Here is a 21,762-nt window from a genome sequence, read left to right on the forward strand (position 1 = left end):
TGAAGGTAGAGGTGAGGGAGACAGATTAAACTATTGGAGTGCCACAGTGGAGAGAAGTTAACTACCTTGCCTGGTATACAGGAGGTCGTGGGTTTGAACCCAAACCCAAAACCTGATGTATATTTGTAGTTTGCATGTCTCTATACCCGTGGTCGCGAGTATTTTTCTCCGGATCTTCCGATTTTTTCCCTCCACATTTAGAAACATGTATTTAGAGTATTTGACCACAATACATTTCTATGTGATAGGCCACTTCACTGAGCTATTATTTGTGACCAGGTCGCTTCTGAAAAAGAGCTATATAGCTCAGTGGGGTTTACTCAGTGAGCAAAGCCTCACCGAGTCTCAATACTTTTTCAGGATCCAGCTAAAAAATAATATATATTACAAAAGGGGGCCAAGTTTCCACGTGTAATCCCAATAGAGTAAATTGCAAGTGATTTTTTTTTTACATTGGATGGTTGGTCAACACCAGTTACGTTGTTATAAAGATTTGTTTTACTATGGGAAGAAACCAGAGAACCCGGAGGACACCCGAGTAGAACACGGGCACCAAACTCCAAGCAGAAAGGCACCCGTGTTGGGAATCGAACAAAGAGCCTCCTTGCTGCAAGGCACGAGCGTGATGTGACGACCCCCACACAATGGCAAATTTGACGTACAATTTAACTTGGATTTGACGTACAAATTTAACTTGGATTCACAAATTAATTAGAAAAGCTACACTTCAATTACATGAAGCGTAGTAATGCATTTTCAAGGCCAAGTCACATCTTCTTCAGCAGAAACACATGGAGCTCAATACGACAAAATGACTGTATTTGACAGGATGCCTCCATTGCTCAGTCAACAAGTCCGCAATGGCATCATTGCTCTGAAGACAAGATCATTTAAATCCACAATGCTTCCCCCCATTGCTGATGAGACAAACAATATGCAAAACCTGTAATGTATCTTGTTTTGAATTACCACTGTCTTTTATCAGCAAATAATGTTTGATTCGCAAATTATCTGGCAACAAAATCACATCTGTTAGTAATACATGAAAAGGAGGATAATCTACATATACACCTTTATTTTTCAACTTTTAATACCCATGAGATGCTTCAATTATTTGTACATGAACTGACAAATGTAAAAATATGTTTTCGACTACTAATCGTAGCCGGTATATGAACACGATAAGCAAAATAAACCTTCACAACTGTTCCCAATGGATACTTACGTTTTTTGTAGTCCATGTGGTTCAAAAGTACACTCATAATCCGTGGTAGCAAGTGGTCTCAGCGGTCACAAGATAAGCAGTCGCCCTGCTATAGCCGACCCTTGGCCGCTGAAATGCAGCAGCTACTCGACTGATCCCCACCCCCCCTCCCTTGGATCGGCCTCCCGCAACTCCTTAATAACCCGTCCGGCCAGCCGCCCTAGGGCAGCCGCGTCCGCCCAGGCGCTCCTGAAAGCATAGGTGCACCGCAGCTCCCCGGTTCAACTTGTGGGCCGCCCTAGCGCATTCTGCTGTGGGACACAGAAGCAGCTGGTGCCAGACTGGGCTGAGAAGCTACCAGATGGAGGGCGCGTCTGTCTGTGGTTTGTACTCGCTGGGGGAGTGCGTCTAACGCTCGCTAGCTGGCTCGCTCGCCGCACCGCCCAATGTTCCCCACGCCTCTGCGTCAGCTGCTGTTGCTGCTGTTGGTGGTGGTGCATCCCGTGTACTGCGGCTTCCTGCCCGCCCGCCTGCCCGGACACAGGGCAGTGGTGCACTCACTGAGCACTGCAAACAAAGCAAATCCTGTTTGTAAAGGGGGCCCCCATTCCATTGGCTCGCCACCGGACACTAACGCCACCGTGAATACACTGGCTTTCTGGCAGGCTTTTTGCTGGACCACTGATTGGCACACTGCCACACCAAGCTTTTGTTTAAAAAAAAAAGCTATGTTAATTACAGCCAGGAACCATAGACTTTTGAATGATATCAACTTCAAAGGGATTAAAGCAGATTTATAAGCCGATTTAATTGGTCTTCACACAACCACATAAAAACGATCTCACCGTGTAGTGTTGGTTCATAATGAACTGTTCAAAATAACATAAAAATTGAATAATGCCAGTAAACAGTAGCCTAAATATAATCCAATTACAGTTACTGGCGCATTGTGACGAAACAATGTTTGACCCGGACCTGCAACACAATAGACACAACCAGTAAAGCTTGAATGAGCTAATTAGGACACCGTGTGAAGCCAGCCAACAAGTAATGTGAGAATTCTAGACCGGTAAACATGATACTAACCTGGAAAAATATTAAAGAGAAATATTGTTGTAAGCATTACCACATCGCTGGAAGCAATATCCAGAAAAATATATTATAGATGATATGTCAGCTGTAAGCTGTCATGCCAAACTATGAAGTTCTGCTTCTGTCCATACAGCCAGCGGGAATGTTGGAACCCATACATAGTACTCGCATATGGCTTGTGCTGCCCTCAAGAGAGCAGTCATCTACAAACAGCACTGACGTTTTATAAAAAACTACATTACTGTATGGGGATCTGCATGTGGGTGGCAATCTAGGGTTGAAAACATGTTCCACCCAGTGATAGGTTGCAAGGGCCTTGCAATAAATCTATATTGAAAAGGAATTTCTTTAAAACCGTTTTTTTTTGCGTTCAGTTTGTTGTCCTTTCGCGCACCTCCGATTTGCGCGGTTGCTGCATCACAGACGCCCCATTTGTTAATTTGACAGAATCTTAACACAGGTAGCTAGTTGAAATTTAGACACAATGTTAATCCAAATTGCAATGCAGATGCAATACGCAAAAGGGGGCAAAGGTGGCCTGGGTAGGCAGGCAAACGAGAGGACAATGAAGCAAGACGTTTGGGACAGCAGCTACACGAATTTGATGGCACTGTTAAAATGCAGGCATTTAGCCAGCAGCAGATAGAGACTGGCCGCTGATTGTTTAGAACATTTGCAGCCAATGGTGTTTGGCATTCACAATGTATCTGTTCATTATAAAGGACATCTCTGTTCGGAACTTTCATATCAATTCTGCACGACAATTCATTCATGTCAGCAGAAGCGAGGCAGCATCAGTATTGTTGGGAACATTTTGCAGCACACCAGCAAGTGCAATCACATCTTATTTGAAATGCACTTTGTGTGTCCTTTGAGCATATGATGTACTTTGAGCATAAGATGTACTTTGATGCCCTGTCTGCAGTGACATGACTACAATTATGCCCGTCCTGCTGGGTTAACCTTCAGCATCGTTTTCCTGGCCGCAGCAGCAACAGCATGATCAAGGAGTGAGAGCTTCAAATGGCTGTGGCTTATGCTAAGAAGTCTTCCCTTTGGCACCAACAATGCTGGATGCATGACAGCTAATATTTGAATTAGAGCCTTAAAAGTCCTCATTTTGGGAGCCGTACGCACCGGCTAAAACAGTCTTAATGCATCTTAGACACAATTTTAAATATAGAATTAAATATCAGACGGGAACAGTTATTACACCCTGACTGAGCCGAACACATGGCTTGTGATGTAATATTCATCACAAGTATTTGTGTATTTTGGCCAAAATCCACAGGTAGTCAACCACGCCAGTGTATTTTATTCCAGACGGCCATGCTCTGTGAAATATTGTGCCAGTCAACTACACTATTTAGTCTCCATCTATAATGTAAAGACCAAACAACACAATCTTTCAAATCTGGGGTTATAAACTACTGAAGGTGTTTAATATTAGACAGTTTGCAAGTAATAATTAAGTGCTAACAAATGCCAATAAGTTTGTAAATGATTATAAACTCAGATCACAGTGTTCTGAATGCAGCTATCAGTATGCAATTAGAATGTATAGGTTTACATCGACCTATGCGGTAGTAGATGCATTCCAAAATGGGGCATACAAATGCAAAACCACACGAGGCAGCTCTGCCTGCCGAGTAGCACAAACCATGCATAGCAACATGCAGTGTGAATTCAAACCGCATACTGCATAGAGCGATTTTTGAGTAGACAAAGGTAAGTCGCATATACAACGCGAAATGGCACAAACCAAAATCTTGTAATTGCATTTGAGCTGTTCACGTTGCCAATTGGTGGACGATGCAGTGTTGTATTTTGTCTTACTTTGTCTCACAGTGTGCAGAAAGATTTACTGCAGTCGATCTCCACTTTGTGGGGAAACAGCAACTCGTGCCATGCCTTGTGTTTCTCCAACTGGTCTCGACGTGCTCACAATAAAACATCGGAGTGTTTCTATGGGCTGTGCCTTTCAGGGCTGCTATCCCGGAGGCTCACAAGTACCGTGGACACAACGCCTATCTCAACATTAAATTATTCTCCACACAGACACGCGTTCCAGAGCGGCCCTACCCATGCCATCAATCTCAGCCCGGTGTACTTTTCAGTCTGCCGCCTTCCGAGTGAAGCTGATACACGTTTGTGCAAATGACAATGATGAACCATTCCTAGTGAAACATAATATCTAATTTTTTTTGTGGCAGGGTGGTGGCAGTGGTAGTACCTGTGCCTCACAGCAAGGACCTGGGTTCGATACCCGACTGGGGCCACCTTTCTGCGTGTAGTTCATGTCCTCTCCCACTGTGAGAATTTTATTTTATGTTTTATTTTTATTATTTCCCTTCTACGTGACTTTACCGAAAGAACCAAGAATATGAATATTCTCTCCCACGGTTCTGCATGGGTGTCGTCCGGGTTCTCCAGTTTCCTGCTTTAGTTATACAAGACATAGAATGTAAGTTGTTTTGGCCCAAAGATCCTGATGCTGAAAAAATTACCCGCAAATTACTCAATTGGGAGGCCAAAGCAACGACACCCACGGCTGTAACCAGAAAAGTCATGGGAGACTTTTCTGGTTAAACTAGTGTAAATACAATAAATGTATATGTAGGTGAACACTGTACAAATAAAATGGACATTACATTAACGTTTAAGATCGGTCGGTACACTTAAAAAGTCAATAAAAACCAAATGAAAATGTTGCCTCTAGGCTCTTCAAATATTTGCTAGTTAATCAACAACTATGTCATGAAGAAGCTCATGCAGGACAGCTGCTCAGCGATTGGCCTGAGGTGTGGGAAACGGAGCCGTCAGAGTTTCCTTGAAACTCAAATCGTGGAATTTCAGTGTTCTCACGATGGAGTGAGGGTGTTTTAAGTGACTTAGGGCACAGCCCTAGAAGGACGATAAAGTGAGTACCACCGTATTTGTGGGGAAATCAACAGTGGTTGTCCTGTAGATGGACACGGCCACCGCTATGAAGATGTGGAATTTCCACCACTCGCTCTGCAGGGCTGTATAAACGGGGGAAGAACGTCAATGCCTCATTGCGCGTGGTAGCAGGAGAGCACTTCACGACTCAGCCAGGCATCGCAGGTGACCACCGATTACAATTACTACATTGACCATGCGTGATGCAACGTTCATGAGTGTGCTACGTTGTTGAATGAAGTACTGAAATCACATTCAAGGAAGAACTCGCTTGGTACGACCCCCCCCGTAGAACTCGGATTCGTTCTCGGGATTTTTTTTGTCCCGGAGATATGCTTTAGTAAAAAAAGGACTTAAGAAAATAAAATAGGAATCATACAAAGTCTTTACGAGCGAGAACACGTAGCAGTGCTGGACGAGGAAACATACCCGCCCCCCCATCATTGGCTCAACCAATGAAAAACGACGATTCGATTATAATCTAACGTAATCGTGACCCCGGATCTGTCATCATTAAAATTGAAATTATCTGTGATAATTTCAAATGAATGCGATTCGTTTAGCCAGGTGGGGGAACTCTAGGAGACGAATATAGTCTCAGGCTCCACCTAAAATAAACCTCACCACAGAATTAAAAGATGCTACAAAAATCTTTAACAACGTTCATTGAAGCTCTGTCATTCCCGACAGGTCTGTTCCTTTCACCTGAAGAAGGCCACTTGTGTTGTGGCCGAAACGTCGTGGGAATTTTATTGGGTTATTTTATTTTATTAATTTATTATTTTATTCTCATTCTACGTGGTGGTGACTTTACCGAAAGAACCAAAGAAGACTCACCACAGAAGTTTAGACTGAGGGCATCGTTAAGATCACACGGAGGTCCTGGAGCTCCTCTTTGAGAATGACCCCAGATTGGGAGCGCAGCAGCTCCAACCTCTTCTCCCGCTGCTGCCTTGTATACGTACAATAAACTGCGCTCGTGATTACAGTACAGAAATATTACTGATGTTATTATAATAGATTATTGTTTATTAAAATAATGTTTACCATCTGTGTTATTATCATTAGCGCCATTACCGATTGCCCAAAGAAGCCCACATATTGCTCATACGGAGAAATAACGCTGTCAGGAACGCATCCCCATATACGCAATGGAATAATGACCCATCTTCATCGCCAATTCGAATATTGCTCACTACTCCAGGAACGCATCTTGAGCGCTAAAGCGAGGTCTGCCAAGTATAAAAAGTGCATGTTGATATCGAATCGAGCTATTTACCAAGGAATAAATACAAGGTCTTGATATCAGGGTAAAATGAAGATACCCAAGGTGCGTGAACGTTTAGTGAACGCGGCACCTGCTGCTGTTCGCGAGCGTGACGTCACTCTCGCTAAATATTATTTTTATTTACTCTGCTTGTTAACCCAGGAAAGCCTCACACGGGAGTCCCAAGAGATTTTTTTTTTTCGGTAGGGCCCTGCCAAGTTTTCAAAGCAGGAGTTGATGTTGTTGCTGTGTAATCCCATTTGAGTAATTTACAGGGTAACTTTTCAGCACTGCAATATTTGTTTGACCAATGCCACGTTACCACGTGTATTGTTATAGCGAATATGAAGTCATGCCCTCCAAAGTTTCCACATGACCTTCTCGGCCTATTGAAAACTAAGAAACTGTCAATGTGACCCACGCTCAAAAATTATTTCATATCCCTGTTCTAAATCATGATTCAGCATTTACAAAGCTAAAGAAAAAACTGATAGATTTAAATATTACAGTCTATTAATGTGTATATGCGCGTGTGTGCAGTAGTCGAGCGGTTAGCGTGCTGCGCTATGAACCCGGTGAGCCGAGTTCGATTCCCGCTCACGGGCAACAACAGTGATGATTATCTGAACTGGTCCTGGGCCTCCCCTTGGTCAACTTAGGCTCAAATAAGTACCTGGTGTGATGTGTAAAATCAACACTCAGGACACGAAGGCAGCGGGGTGTAATTATGGCTCCCCACCATGTCGTGTGCCGTGCGAGCCTTCATAGGTGCTCGCTAAAAGCACTTGCCCCAAAATACTGTTAGGCCTACATGGGGGATCTTTGTCTTTGTAAAGTTCTTAAATCAACGTGCACAAAGTGCTTTCCTGGAAGAAAAAAAACTTTCCCAGGAATAAAAAAAACCAGAGGCCATATGTTTGAAGCCGTAAAAGACTTCGTGTAATTCTTATGACAACCATTAGGTTGTGTTTAAAAACAGAGAACGAAGGAAAAATCACCCGGCTATTAAAATTTTCCAGCCTCAATCCATGCCACGTGTAAAAGCAGATAGATTAACCTCTATTTTTCTTTCGCATAAAAACATACAAGAGGAAATTACGAGGTCACAATAAGACTTTATGCCCAAAAGCTCAAGCATTATCATCAGAAGAAGCAGCCATGATCTATCCACTGCAGGGTGAAGGCCTCCCCATAAAGCATTGTCAACCCCCCTATGATGTTTGTGAGGCTATAATTAATCTCACCTCTCTGCACATGGGCTAATCTCATTGCTCCTACTCCACGATCATCGCATTCTGGGATGTGTTCCCTCGCTTCGCTACAATGATTTGAAGAAAGTATCATAAAAACTGAGTGACAGAGTTTTAGCAGCCTGGCGAGAGATATGCATGTTGAACTTTTTTCGCACCATAGGCAGCTAACCACGCTAATCAGAGGTGCGGGAGGGGGGAATGACAACAAACTAAACACGAGAAAATATTACTCTTTCAAAGGCGATTTTGGGTGGCAGCGTGGCGCAGTGTTAACACTTGTGCCTCAAGAAAAGTACCTGGGTTCAATTCCTGTGCCTTTTTTGTGTTAAGTTTGTTTGCTTTCCCTCTGTTCTGTATGGGTTCTTTGATTTCCTCCCATGGCAGATAAAAATAAACACAGAATGACCCCGGTATTTGGCCAAACATACATCCAATTTACTCAATAGGAATTACACTTAAAAACATCCCCACACCCCCCCTCCCCCCTTCTGCAAAAAATCTGCCAGGATCCTCCTGAAAAAGTGCTGAGACAAGGCTGATCATGGGTAAACAAGTAAAATAATAATTTAAAAAAACCGAGAAATAAGATGCCGCAGATGAGATGAGGGGGGGTGATCTAGAAATGACGCCTGGAGGGCGAAGTATTTATTTGTACAATGATGTGGCTCCAGAAACGACTTCTGGGACGGCTACCATAGACGGAAGGTGAAGTGAGTCTCTGAGCTTATAGAGAGAGTCGGCGGCGGGGGGGGGGGGGGCGAAGGGCATAGAGAAGTAGTAACTAGAATGTTTTATCTCATTCCTTTAATCTTATCAGTACACAGGCGATAAATTCCTCAGAGCACAATAATAAATGATGCAATTGCCTGGCTGGGATGTGATGCTTGGGGAGGAGGGGTTGGCTCGTTTGAGGTGCCGATTACCACCCCCCCCCCCCCCAGGAGGACGAGTCATTTTGTAATGTTAGAAAGTTTTTAAGGTTGTAGGGGACGTAGGCTGCGGCGTGAAAACCGTGCAGGAGAAGTGTATAATGAATGAGGATGGGGCAACGTCAGTGCCACGTTGCCATGACCAAACGCACAACGTGAAATCAATGTCTTCATAAAGCAAAACGCACACACACAGCGTGCAACAAATGCGTTACTGACACAAAACACACGTGACATCAATGACTTACTGACAGAAAACACACAATGTGGAAATCAATACCTTACGAACACAAATCGAACTAATACACAACGTGAAACACACGCCTTACTGACGCACAACCAACTTATCCGCAACATGAAACCCGCGTCTTACTCGCACGGGGTAGACTAGTGGCGTGGACTCGTTACCTCTCTGTGTACTGTGGCCTCGCGAACCTCGTTGGAAGTAGGCAAGGAGAGGGCGGGGGGGGGGAGGTAGCGGTGTTGACTCGGAGACCGCCGTACAAAACGCGTTGGGAGGACCACTCGCTGGGTTAAGTCACGGATTCATCAGTAAACATAAATACCGATGGCAAGTGTAATGAATGTTCAGACGGGAACAAAAACGCGCATTTAAAATACGTTCAGGAAGTAATACGTGGCAGAGAAGTGCTTGGCAGTACTGGACGCGTATTGCACTGCAAGTGCGGTGTGTAACGAGACGTTCAGGCGCGCGCGCGTTTGTTTTGAACGAACCTTGCACTTGTGGGATGTAAGGCGACAGCAGCTTGGCCCTCTTTTTCTCGTAACCCTTCTGCGTGATGTCACCTGCCGAAGAAGGGAAAAAGCTGCGTGAGATGCGGCGGCGGCGGCGGCGGCGGCGGCGGCTCAGGCGTTGTGAAAGTTGTTCGTGATCGTTGCCTCCGGAGGGACTCGCCCACTCTCGAGGCGAGCAAAAACCCACACCGGCTGAAACATTACGCGGCGAGTGGGAAATACCGTCGAAAATCGAGCCCAGCTACAAGGATATCGACTGCCGTGACTTAGATCACATCGGTGTATGCGGCGAATGAGATTTAAACGATCGAGTCAGGCGATGAGGGCCTGATCCGGATTGAAGACTTAGCAACACCCATTCAAATCTACAAACCCCCTCCCCCCGCCCCCCCCCCCCGTGCGGTTTAAGCATTTTACACATAGCACGTATAACACACGATAATCACGCGCGTCGCACAGAGTATTAGTATGTAAATAATCAGACGTATACATCGCCCTCACGTATCTATTTCTCCAGACACAAAAGTATTTTTTTTTACACAACCCATCGGCCCCCAAAGCCTTCTGCGAGTGCAAACTCTCAGCAGCACCGATTCAATGCACATGCCAAATGCAGTCCCGAGTGTTGTTCGTATTGAATCAATGCTGCTGAAATAGTATGCAGTCTTCCGTTGGGGCTCATGGGTTGTGTAAACATACTACTTTTTTGTTTTAAGGTGCGAAGGAGACACGATACGTGAACGAGACGTATTATTTGCCGATCTCCAAACAGCAGAGGTCACTTTCTTTCTCGACGTACGGCAGCATCATTCGACATCCCTGAGAAGCCCGGCCCGTCCAGACGGTGCTGGGAGACCACAAGCAGAGCAACCACCACCGCCACCGCCACCACCACCGCCACCACCACCACTGCGGTGCAGGGAGGCGTGCGGTGCCTCCCGCGCCACACGCAGCCTGCACTGCTGCCAGACCCACGCGGATCCTCCCTCCTCCTTCTCATCCCCTGGGTGACCCGCCCCCCCCCCCGTGGCCCAGCCAATCGCATCCAGCAAATCTCAAGCCCGTTTAAAGGGACAAGCATGCACCGAGGTGCCACACCACCCCAGCCACCCCTCCACGCCCCTCAGAGCATATGCGCTTCTGACACTCCCTTCCCATCCCGGTCTGTCCCGCCCCCTACAGCAGAGTGTACCGGGCCAAGTGACAGACAGACAGACAGCCATTTACCACTCAGTGTGAGGGACAGGCAGCTGGCTGGGAGGGAACCCCCTGCCGTGAGCCAATTAGCAGTGAAGCGCACACACACCAAGTCTCCCATGCTACCCCCCCCCCCTTCTCTAGCTCATTACGCATTTTACATATGTAAACGTAGCTGTGTTGCTGGGGTAGAAAAACCAGGACTTGTTTGGTTGCTAAAATATGTTCACGTGAAAAGCCACTTCGTTGAGCTATGTCATTTGTGGCCCGGTCACTTTGGGAAAAGAGCTAAATAGCTCAGTGGGCTTTACCTGGTAAAATAGAAACAGATATGGCTATTTTAAGTGAGGCTTAATTTGCTCGAGTTACTTATTAAAATTAGTGCATACCACGGCATGCCCCTTTTAAATAATTCCCAACATTCCCAAACACGAATGGTACTGCAAAGCTATGGCATTTGTGTTTCAAATATAAACCGAACACTCCGAAGAAGCCCACAGCAATGTGACCACGGCTGACCTGTTCACCTCGTTTTAGGACAACACAGAGAGCACTTGCTTTCAAAGCAGGTCAGAAGCAAACTAACTCTTTGCTCGTCGGTTGGACCTTAGCTGGGAATCGTGGGTCAGACAGCGTGTGTGCTGGCTGGCCCATTCGCTAGGGTTAACTCGCACGCTATGTATAACTACACCTAGCTAGAGAACCAACGTGTTACCGGAGGTTGTGTAAGTAAACGTCTTGCCTCCCAGTTAGTGTGTGTGCCTCAGTGCATCACACACGACACTAAGGTATAAATTCAAGCTTGGGCAAGGCAGCAAAACCACAACAACAACAGTCCCAGAACACAGCAAGACAACAACACACAGTCCCCCTCAATAACACTGCACATTTAAATTGAGCTATCGATACACGTCTACGGATCAAAGTTACAAGTCACACTGGCAAATGTGGTTCCATCCAATCTTCTGCTTCAGGATACATGCACATACAAAAACAATTGTTTTTATATATATACTGAGTTTAACACGTTTAATTGTAATTAGTATGCTTTGTTTAATGAATTGAAAAATCTGTTTTGTTTATACATTGTTCTTGTTTTGGTGTGGTTTTCATATAAGCCCTCTTGGGTTTCCAACCTCACCTGCACATCTTTTTGTTACTTTGTTTTTTTTTATTTGCACTGTTTGTCTTTTACTTGTCTCTTGTGTGCAAATAAAGAATAAGAATAATGAGGGCACAAGGTTGTTCCAAAACGTCGGTGCTGCAACGGCAAAGGCTTTGTCACCTATTCCAATTCAGGTAGGCCACAATGAGAGAAGAACAAGGCACCTCGACAGGGGTTGGCCCATGGCTTTTTCCCCGAAACATTCAGCGCCTGAACCACCAACAAAAACACAAATGATCTTGCACATGTTTACCCACTGAGAATATCGAACACTTAACAGCCCCGATTTTAATCCATTATCACACAGCCAATGCAATTCCAAGCGGCCACATTGTGTGAACCTGTCATCAGCTTATTCACAAATTAGGTTTCAATAGGCCTCGGTTCCACTTGTGAAAAAAAAGCTACTTGTTGTCATTACTATAACTAACCATTTAAACAGATACCAAAGGTGCCCGTTCCCCATTTTTCTATGCCTTGCTATTCATAACCGGTTTGGCTTATGTTGACGGTGTGTACGTGCGTCACAACGTGATGTATCGGGCCCGCACATTGCCTCAATACAAATACATATTTTTTTAAAATAGGTATGAAAGGAGAGTAGTTGAAGAACACACAAGTGTTTTATTTGTATATCATATCAGGATATCAAAATCAGAATATTTATTGATACTGGAAGAATCCGCTGAGCGAAAAAAGCTCTTTTTCACATGTCTAGTCGGAGCGGGTAAGAATGTTACATCAACAAACAATACAAAAACATAATAGCACTGCAAAGTACAAGAAAGGTAAACGAAACACATACAAGTACAACTAAACCACCCCCATCCTACCAGAAAAAACCCCACTGAGGAATTAACTTATTTTTCAAAAGCGACCTGCACACAAATTATAGCTCAACATTTATATGTGATATGCAGTATTTGACAGAAGCTTATTTTGTTACCCACTTTATTAACTGTCGTGCTTGGCCACGTGTTCAGGAATGCACACAGACGGAGTCAGTATCGTTCGATAGGCACAGATAAATCCGAGTCTTTTCATCTGTGAGGGCACGGGCCTAAGCTATGGCACGTGTCGAAGGTGAGACACGACTTTGGCAGATGTAGGAATTGAAGTTGGGCATTGCCCAGTCTGAAAATAATCGTTCTTAAACCCTAAATTGATGGCAGTGGTAGGGAATGGCATTTCTACATGGTAATTACAGCCCATTTGACAGATAGAGAAGGCGGGAAATTATAGAGATGTAAAATATACAGTACAGTAACTGCGAGACAGCTGCGATGGTCCGATGAGAGCAGATGTTGGACCGAGAGACTTTAATAAAGATGGAAATCTGTGCAGTGGTTGTAAAACCTGCCCTGTCTGACAAGAGGAAGGAAACAATGAACATGTGTGGTACCATCACGGGGGCAATATACACGATGGCCTCCTGACCCTGACAAGAGATGAGTGCAACGGATCTTAAAAAAAAATTGTGTGTAACTAGGATGAACCCATATCAAACAAAGGAGGCTCTTGAATATAAAAGCTGGCAATTCTAGATTTGAAGCTTTCGTGACTGCAAGGATCCATACTCTTTGGTTCTATTCGGTAAAGTCACGTAGGTAAAAAAATTGATTTTTGTTGTTTTATTTTTTACCTACGTGACTTTACCGAAGAGAACCAAAGAGTATAAAAGCTGGCAGTTCACCAAGAATGGTTTAAATAAGCCTCACACTGCTAATGTGACCACTGAACGTCAAAAAATGCTCCAGTTTGCTTCTAATAAACCACGTCTGCTAAATATATATATTTATGCACATAAGTGCGCACTACCATTAGACTTTGCGGCTGGTGATATGTGTAAAATATACTTCCAAGATGTCTGGGGCAGCTTGGAAGAGGAGGAAAAAATACTCCCTCTAGGAGGCCGTTCTGCCAACGGTGGAATGAGCAAGCAATTACAGTGCTGCACCTTTATCTTTACCCTATTTGCAAAGCCTGAAATTTGTAATTCACTGGCTCATGCATTTTCCGGATGTGAGCTGGGAAATCGAAAATCAATGTGAAAACACTGTCCAGGTTTTTATGGAACTATACTCACACGCCCGCTAGAAGGGATGCAGGCCCGTGGTCCAGAATAACAACCACCAAGTGACAGCTATGGAGGAATAGTGCCCGAGAGGACGTGCCGTATGAAGAGAGCAATTAAATCTGTGCAGGTGCGAGGTGGATTGCTACATCACACAGGATCGTGAGGGACGGGCAACAGCTTAGGGAGTCACGGCTTAGGGAGTCCGTCATTCAGATGTGGATTGGCCATGGCTAACGATGATGTGCCCCCTACTGATTGCAGCAGTGAGGAGTGTCTAATTATAAAAGCCTACGGTTAATTAACAAGCACCGGGGCCAATCACTCGTGTGGCTTGGGTCCAGGTGGATGGGGTGGAGAGATCAGGGCGAGGGTGAGATGTGCAACCTTAAAGATGACTTGTGCCATAGACAAAAGGAATGGGATTGCACTTGAACCATAGGGTGTCCTTTTTAAAAAAATAATGCACCTAACCTTTACCTATTCCGATGACGTACACAAGCCATCAGTTTTTTATTCTGAATCCATTCCAATGACGTATGCGTACACGCACCTCCAATTAGCACGGTTGGCTGTGTACGATGTGAAAGGAATTCAACATACGTAAATACATGCAGCCATGTGAAAATTATCACATACGAATTTAACATATGTGTACGTAATCAGAATGGAATCGGAATAAAAATAATAATTCATCGTTACGTCTTCAGGTCGAAAGACGTACCGAGGCTCCCACAAGGCCATGTGGGAGGGCATGTGGCACAGTTTGGCACCAGCTATCGTAGAGTGTGGTCGTGTCGCTACAGTTCTCTGTGGTGAGTGCAATGTCTTTAAAAACAACGGCGTTAGGCCTCTCTAAATAAAATTAACGCTCGGCCGCTGGCGCATTCCGAAATTCAGCGGTGAATGGGACCCACCCTGCAGCTTGCAGATGTTTCGGAACAGCAAAGGGATAACACTTATATGCACAATGAAAACGACATAGATTTGAAGCTTTCGTGACTGCAAGGATCCATACTCTTTGGTTCCATTCGGTAAAGTCAAGTAGGTAAAAAATAAAACAACAAAAATCACGACGTTTCGGGCCACAACACAAGCGGCCTTCATCAGGTGAAGGGACCAGAATGTCTCGAAGACTGCTCTGGAGTGAAACACAGCCAAGCTCAGCCCACGGCCTTTAAGCTTCACCTGATGAAGGCCGCTTGCGTTGTGGCCGAAACGTCGTGATTTTTGTTGTTTTAGTTTTTACCTACGTGACTTTACCGAATAGAACCAAAGAGTATGAAAACGACATAATTATTTACGTCGCATGTACAAATACACACCAACCATTCCGTACTGTATCTATTGGGTGTGTTAGTTGGTTCTGTGAACTTCGATCTGCAGAGCTGTCACTTAATTCGTGAGAAGGCGATGGACGTCCCAGTGATGTTTGGTCGAGTTTTCTGAGCTCATCCATTGGACTGTAAATCCACAATGGGCTGATGGTCCAATGCCGGACTGTTTGACGGTATTGCCTAGGCATGCTTCTCTAAGCAGATATGTGTCTATGAATCCAGGTGTGATGAGGTTTAGCATTAACTTGTGTTTTTTTAGATTATAGCCTCTTCTTTCATAAGTTCAAAACTTATCACACTGTGGTTGCTTCAAATGTTGCGTGGTTTTAAACCGTATTAAGCATTATTATTTTTATTTTACCAGGTAAGGCACACGGAGATATATAGCTCTTTTTCAGAAGTGATCTGGCCACAAACCATATCTCAACGAAGTGTTGATAAATATCGTGTGGAAATTTAAAGCAGCCAAATACTCGAAACGCCTATTTCTAAATGTGGAGGAAAAAAACGGAGGACACCGAGAAAAATCCACGTGACCACGAGGAGAACATGCAAACTCCAAATATATCGGCGTCAGGATCGGGATCGAACCCACGAACTCCTGCATACCAGGCGAGGTAGATAACATCTCACCACCGTGGCACCCTTTACTTCACGGCAGATTCGTTTTGGGAAATAATGTGCCCAAGTCACTCCAGTGTTACCCAAAACGACAATTCCTCAAGGTGATGTGCTTCGCCGTTTCATCAATAAGCGGAGACTGGCCCCTTGTGTCTCTATTCACTGCCGAAATATCGTATACGTGATGCTATACAAATCAAAACTGGAATAAATGTTCAGTTCCTTTTGGATCTGAATCTTGTACACACGTGACTCAACTGTACATGTGACGACATTGTTTATACAACGTTGGACTTTACCTCCTCCCTCGGCGGCGTGCCTTGTAAATTCCCCCACCTCAGCCGATAATTTCCCCCACCTCAGCCGTATAACGCCTTGAGACGCCCCTCCCCCGGCCCTCTACGTACCCTGCACGCAGGTGAACTTCATTCACCTGCGCGCAAGTCGGGGCTTGCCCATCCTGTGTTACGGGATAGGGCAAATTACCAGGTCGCTCGGCGGAAACAACCAATAAACTCCGAGCGTTGTGCCCGGGCAAGCCCTTCTCTTGCTCACAGCAGGGCCTTCACGACTCGACAGCACCACCACCCCCTCCCCGCCCCGCCCCCCACGTGGAGCAAGCCCTTGCCACGACCACGTGGCCCGCGCGAAAACTCCTGCGGGCGGCCCTGCCTCGCACCCCCACCCTGCTCCTCCTCACCCCGCCTGTGCGCTGCTCACCCCCCCCTGCCCCCCCCGTGCAGGAGGAGCATGGTTCACTAAAAGGTTTAGTAGTTTAGCAACACGAATTCCGCATGCGCTGCACATGCCTCTATGATATAACAAGAATGGAATGGAGGGGGCAAAGTAAAATAAACGACGGGATTATGTACTTCACAAATATGATACGATAAAGAATAAGAAACAAAATCGCATTTCTGTACTTGAAGTGTCGTTTGGATGTTACCACTGACGGGAAAATTTTTGTTTTAATTGTCCTTCCTTGCACAGTGTAAATTCACATCTCACTAACAATTCCATGCCAACATCCACACGAAAACATCGCAGGTGTCCTTAGCCAGTCCAGAACCACATGGCTTTCACGCTGCAGCATGTGAACCACACAGAGGCCACCATTATCACTGGCGTCCCTGAGCAATAAGATATAAAACTCAACACGTGCTCCAAAAACACTCTGTATGTGCGTGTGGCCTTCAAAGGATAAAATGTATAATAGGCAACGTTTCGGGCAATGGCCCTTCATAGCACATAAACAGAGAGGCCAGAGAGACAAGAGTGGATAAGACTTGGAGACTGTCGTATACCATGATACAAGGTCCGGCCAGACCACCACAGTCTCAGCAAAGTGACTCCCTTCCCAAACACACATTCCTCTTTGACAATGGAGAGATGGGAGGGTAAAAATGATAGTCGGGGAAAATGGATGGCATCTCAGGCCAACCTGGTTTTTACGTGCCTCGAAAATCCTTCCGACCATTTAACATTTCACAAGTTGGGGGTGCGGCGGCGGGGGGGGGGGTGAAAGGCAACGTGACTCAACGATTCAGAGGGTGGCGGCAGGGCTAGAGGAGACATTGAACATGTTCCATTGAATGAGTTGAAGTTAAAAATAGCAGAGCTCCCAGCCAAGCTTGGCCGTGTGGCCCAAAGGGGTGCAGACGAGACGGCCCCATGCGACATGCAAACCGTCGGGTTCCATTCCCAAGCTCGGATAACACGTCCTCGTTTTCGTAAAAAAAAAAAACCACAACGCTTTTAAGAAAATAATTCTCATTATACCTCATGATTGCCCAGGGGTCGGAAACCAAACTAATAAGAGCAGATAATTTTTCTTCGAATTCGGTAACAACAAAAAAACCTAAATATTTCAAGAGCTGCAAATTGCGTGTGAATAACGCGTCACAAAGCAGGCCTTAAAGAGCCGCATGCGGCTCTGGAGCCGCAGGTTTCTGACCCCTGCCCATTACCAATGAAGAGTTGCCTGTTAACCAAGGCCGTAATTATAATATATATTGGGGGGGGGGGGGGAACATCCCCCCCCCAATACAGTATTCAAATATGCTCAAAATGTCCCCTCCAATATATTGCTATAAAATAGATTTCTGTTTATATGATTGTGGTTATGGTTGTACTTTATAAATCCCTAATCTCTGTCATTACATACAATGAAACAAGAAAAGGTAAAAAATAAAAAAAAACAGAGCAATGTAATACAATTTACTATTAGACATTATTGTGGAAAATAAATAAAAAGTAAATCCCATGTGTTAGTGAATTATTTTAATATATTAGGCAGGAAATGGCAGGGAATTTGTTTTAAAATTTAGATTTTTTTTCTGGGGGGGGGACCCCCAGCCCCCCTGGAAGATTTGCCCCCCCCCCCAATGTTGACTCCATGGCTACGGCCTTGCTGTTAACTATTTTAAAACCGACTATAATTTAACTGAACCAATTTCCTTCGCATGGTACAGTGAGTCCCCCTGTTGTCCTTTCCTCATGGGGGGATGGGGGAGGGTGTGTGAGGCCCGGGAGAAATTCCACCGTGTGGGCCCCCCTCCTCCACCAATGCTTTCAAACTAAACCAGAAGTATTATACTGTATCTGACACCGTGACGGCGAAGCGCTGGGCCCCCCAAAGCGCAGGACACGGGGCGGTCGCTCCGATTCGCCGTGTACCCCAGGGACGGCTCTGCCTACAGTGTCTCTCAACTGAGCAAGGCTGTAGCAGACCCAACAGAAATAAGCCAAAAAGCCTAAAACTATTATCCCATAGATATGTATGTGTTCTGGATTGTTTGACAAGAAACGCACTCAAGTTGTGCTCGTGTGCATCGTGAAGGCACTTTAAGCATGTCGCTGTCTTCACTACCTTAAATATCTTAACAGTTCAACACAGAGACATCACAAAAAACCCTATGATATTGCCTGACTGTTAATTAAGTCCGTGTATTTCATTAACACAACTTCACTTATGCAGGAAAGTTCAGGACACATAGCTACATTACTACAACATAAGGGCTAATCGTTTTTGTGAGTTGCGTATTTCTTAAAACAGTCTATACCGAGTACTGTATAATAGTAAAGGCTTTCAACAGTAAAAGGCATGTAAATAATACTACTTGTGTTTTACCACTAGACTTTAAGTACTTAGGTTCCGAGCCCCGTGTCCAGAAACCAATCATTGTCTATGGGGATTATAAGGGATATGGCTAAGAACATTGTTCACCACTCATAACGACTAAATGTGTGAATGTACAGTCAGTTACAAAATTCACATCAGGTTTATCATCTCTGCACGGTCAAAAATAGATCACCAACAGTGGGTGTCCTTCAGAGAGACTCCCTCTTCCCTATGGGAATGTGAAATTTCCAGCAATGGATCACGGTTAACAAAATATGAAGGAGCGCATGACTGGAAGGTGCACTTCGGTAATGTCTTCTTAAGAGAAATAACTAAGGTAGAATGTTTCAGGGGTGGAAATATTTTCTTGTTATCTTTCACGCTATTAAAAGGCATTGACAATTATTGCACAGACCAAAAAAGTAGCCTCAAGCAGGGAACGTGTATTCATAACAGATTGAAATGTGAATAATTGGAAGCAACTGCAAGGGGCCACACTGCTGCCCAAGAGACCCATACCACACATTCCACAACTTACTACACCGCAGCCTCACATTGGTGGACTATTTAAAAACACCTTTCCATACACAAAACACCACCTGTACATTCTTGGGTAATTGGAAGTGCCAACGTTTATACTAATGCATTATTGAAATGCTATACGAGGCCTATTCTCAAATGGTATGATCCAAAGTATGCGATACAATAAAGTGCACCGATATCAGAGCCTCGTCGCACCGGTCAAGGGCATATGCATTAATTGGGCTCAGTGTAATCCTCGACACATACCGAGAACTGCCAACGGAAATCTAATTTAACAGTAAAATAACACCCTCGCATCACTCGAGTCTTGGCTATAAACGGCAGAGTGGGATCTCACACGAGGTCCCATGGCAGCCTAATGTACACAACCTCAGAATTCCACCACGCGGCATGACCGATGGTCTGGGCACTTCTGACACTTTACGCTTGTTCAAAACTTCTGAACCAAAACATTAATCGGCATTTTTCACTGCGCTGATTTATTGCGGGGTCACTCCGTTCCCTTTTACCTGCTGTGCATCATCGCACATTGTCAGTTGTGCGTCAACCTACTACAGTGGTTGGCACACAAGGGAGCGAGATCGTGGATAAAATTAATCATCACCCAGGGAGTAGAAACATATGGCAACTGTTCACGTATCGCACGCACGACTTGCATTGAACAAGGACAATGTTAGTACAGAACCAACTCATTGGGTCTCACGGACAGCTAACAGACAAGCAAATCATAAACGCGTATACAGTGCAAGCATCCAACAAGGATGAACTTAAGTCTTGGGATGATTTCAGAAGCGTCTTTCTAAAGATGTTTTATTCAAACCCATGCATGTCCAAATAAACCGTATAATCCAGAGAAAACCTACACGGACAAAGATGGATCACTGAAACGTGGCACAAATAGGTCAACACAACCTACCTGGTGTGCTTCTACTTGCAGGTAGCCCAGCATGAAAGCGAGATGTGCCACCGTTTAAACATTAAAAATAAAAATAAACTGCAAAGCCCACATGTTCCTGAATGCAAATCTAAGGCACATCGTGGCAATCAAACGTGGCAATGACAAACGACATGTTTGGGATAAAGCTTGCATTGCGACGTACAATGCTCACGTTGCCTGACTTGCCAGTGCCAGCGTGCTAGAGCACGCATTCTTCGCATTGCATTTGCTTTGCTTGGCAGCTTGCATTCGGAGAGGGCACCTGGGTTTCATCAGGTCTAAGGGCATAGCAACACCTGCTCTTCAAGGGTCTCTTGGGAATGTAAATCTATGCCCTTGCACTGCAGCTGAGAGGAGCTGGCCGCAAGCCTCTATCGTCAAAAAAACAAATATATATATATAATTCGGTGGAGGTTTAATTTGAGTACTTATACCGGCCGGCAAAGAGCAAGTGTGTTGGTTAACCTCTTAACAACCTTTAAGTTACATACACATATCCTTAACCGCTTTCAGTTGAATATTTTATTTTTATAAATTTAAGGTCTTATCACGACAATACAAAATAAAGCGCCTTTATCACAATTATGTTTTATTTATTTTCCTGACACACATCTCCAATTGTTACAACAAAAGCTACTGATAGCTCATTTATCGTCATACATTTTAGTACGCCAGACAAATAAAAGTCACTGCGTGGTTTCCTTAATCCTGTTGATCGTCATAAGCCGAGCCGAGTAAGGGAGCATACAAGCACGTATCAGCTTCTACTCTCCTGTGCCACCTGCTAAGGTCCCTACTGGGACAGCATGTAATTTGAACTCTTTCGCACCATACCTAGCTAACCGTTCTACCTTCTTAGGGGGTCTCCTCCTGGTAAAGCCACCAAGCGAGCCCCCTTCCTCGACAGCAACAATCGATTTGATTGCATCTGCCCTGCCTGTGACTGGGCCCGTGGCCCCCTTCTTACACGAGGTTCACAGGCTCAGAGAAGCCAACAGCAGCATCAACACCAAGGGCGGGGGAGCGAGAAGCCACGTGGCCAAAGTTCCGTGGCCGGCGTTCCACTATCACACAGGTAACAAGCCTCATCTTAGTCTCCTGTGGTAGCCTAATGCGTAAACAGGCATCGCACCGGTTCCCCAACATTTTGTGAGGAGACCTGGTAACACAGGAGTTCCATCGTGCCGACAGTAACACTCTGAGTCTCCCTGTCCTAAAATCCATAACGCAGGGCAGAAGCACAAGAACTTAATGTTACAATTAGCATAGTGACCTACATGTCTTGGGAAGCTTAAACTCCTACCAAAGACATGCCCTTTTAAGTTA

General features: G+C 44.9%; 1 protein-coding gene across 7 annotated transcripts in view; it reads right to left on the reverse strand.

Moving 5' to 3' along the window:
- The window catches only part of LOC116938819 (disco-interacting protein 2 homolog C-like), a 136,748-nt gene that overhangs the window by 73,281 nt on the left and 41,705 nt on the right, over positions 1-21,762 (reverse strand). For 5 of the 7 annotated variants that reach the window (XM_076054952.1, XM_032946503.2, XM_032946502.2 and 2 more), the window contains exon 2: positions 9,421-9,492. In XM_076054952.1, coding sequence (XP_075911067.1) covers positions 9,421-9,492 — 72 coding nt within the window. Of the gene's footprint in view, positions 1-1,225; positions 5,666-9,420; positions 9,493-10,240; positions 10,354-21,762 lie in introns of those variants that run through there. The other 2 variants (XM_032946507.2, XM_032946506.2) reach the window with 2 other exon arrangements.

Source organism: Petromyzon marinus, chromosome 4, assembly GCF_048934315.1.
Source record: "Petromyzon marinus isolate PM22_M1 ecotype Great Lakes invasive population chromosome 4, UKy_Petmar_22M1.pri1.0, whole genome shotgun sequence".
NCBI classification, from domain to species: Eukaryota; Metazoa; Chordata; class Hyperoartia; order Petromyzontiformes; family Petromyzontidae; genus Petromyzon; species Petromyzon marinus.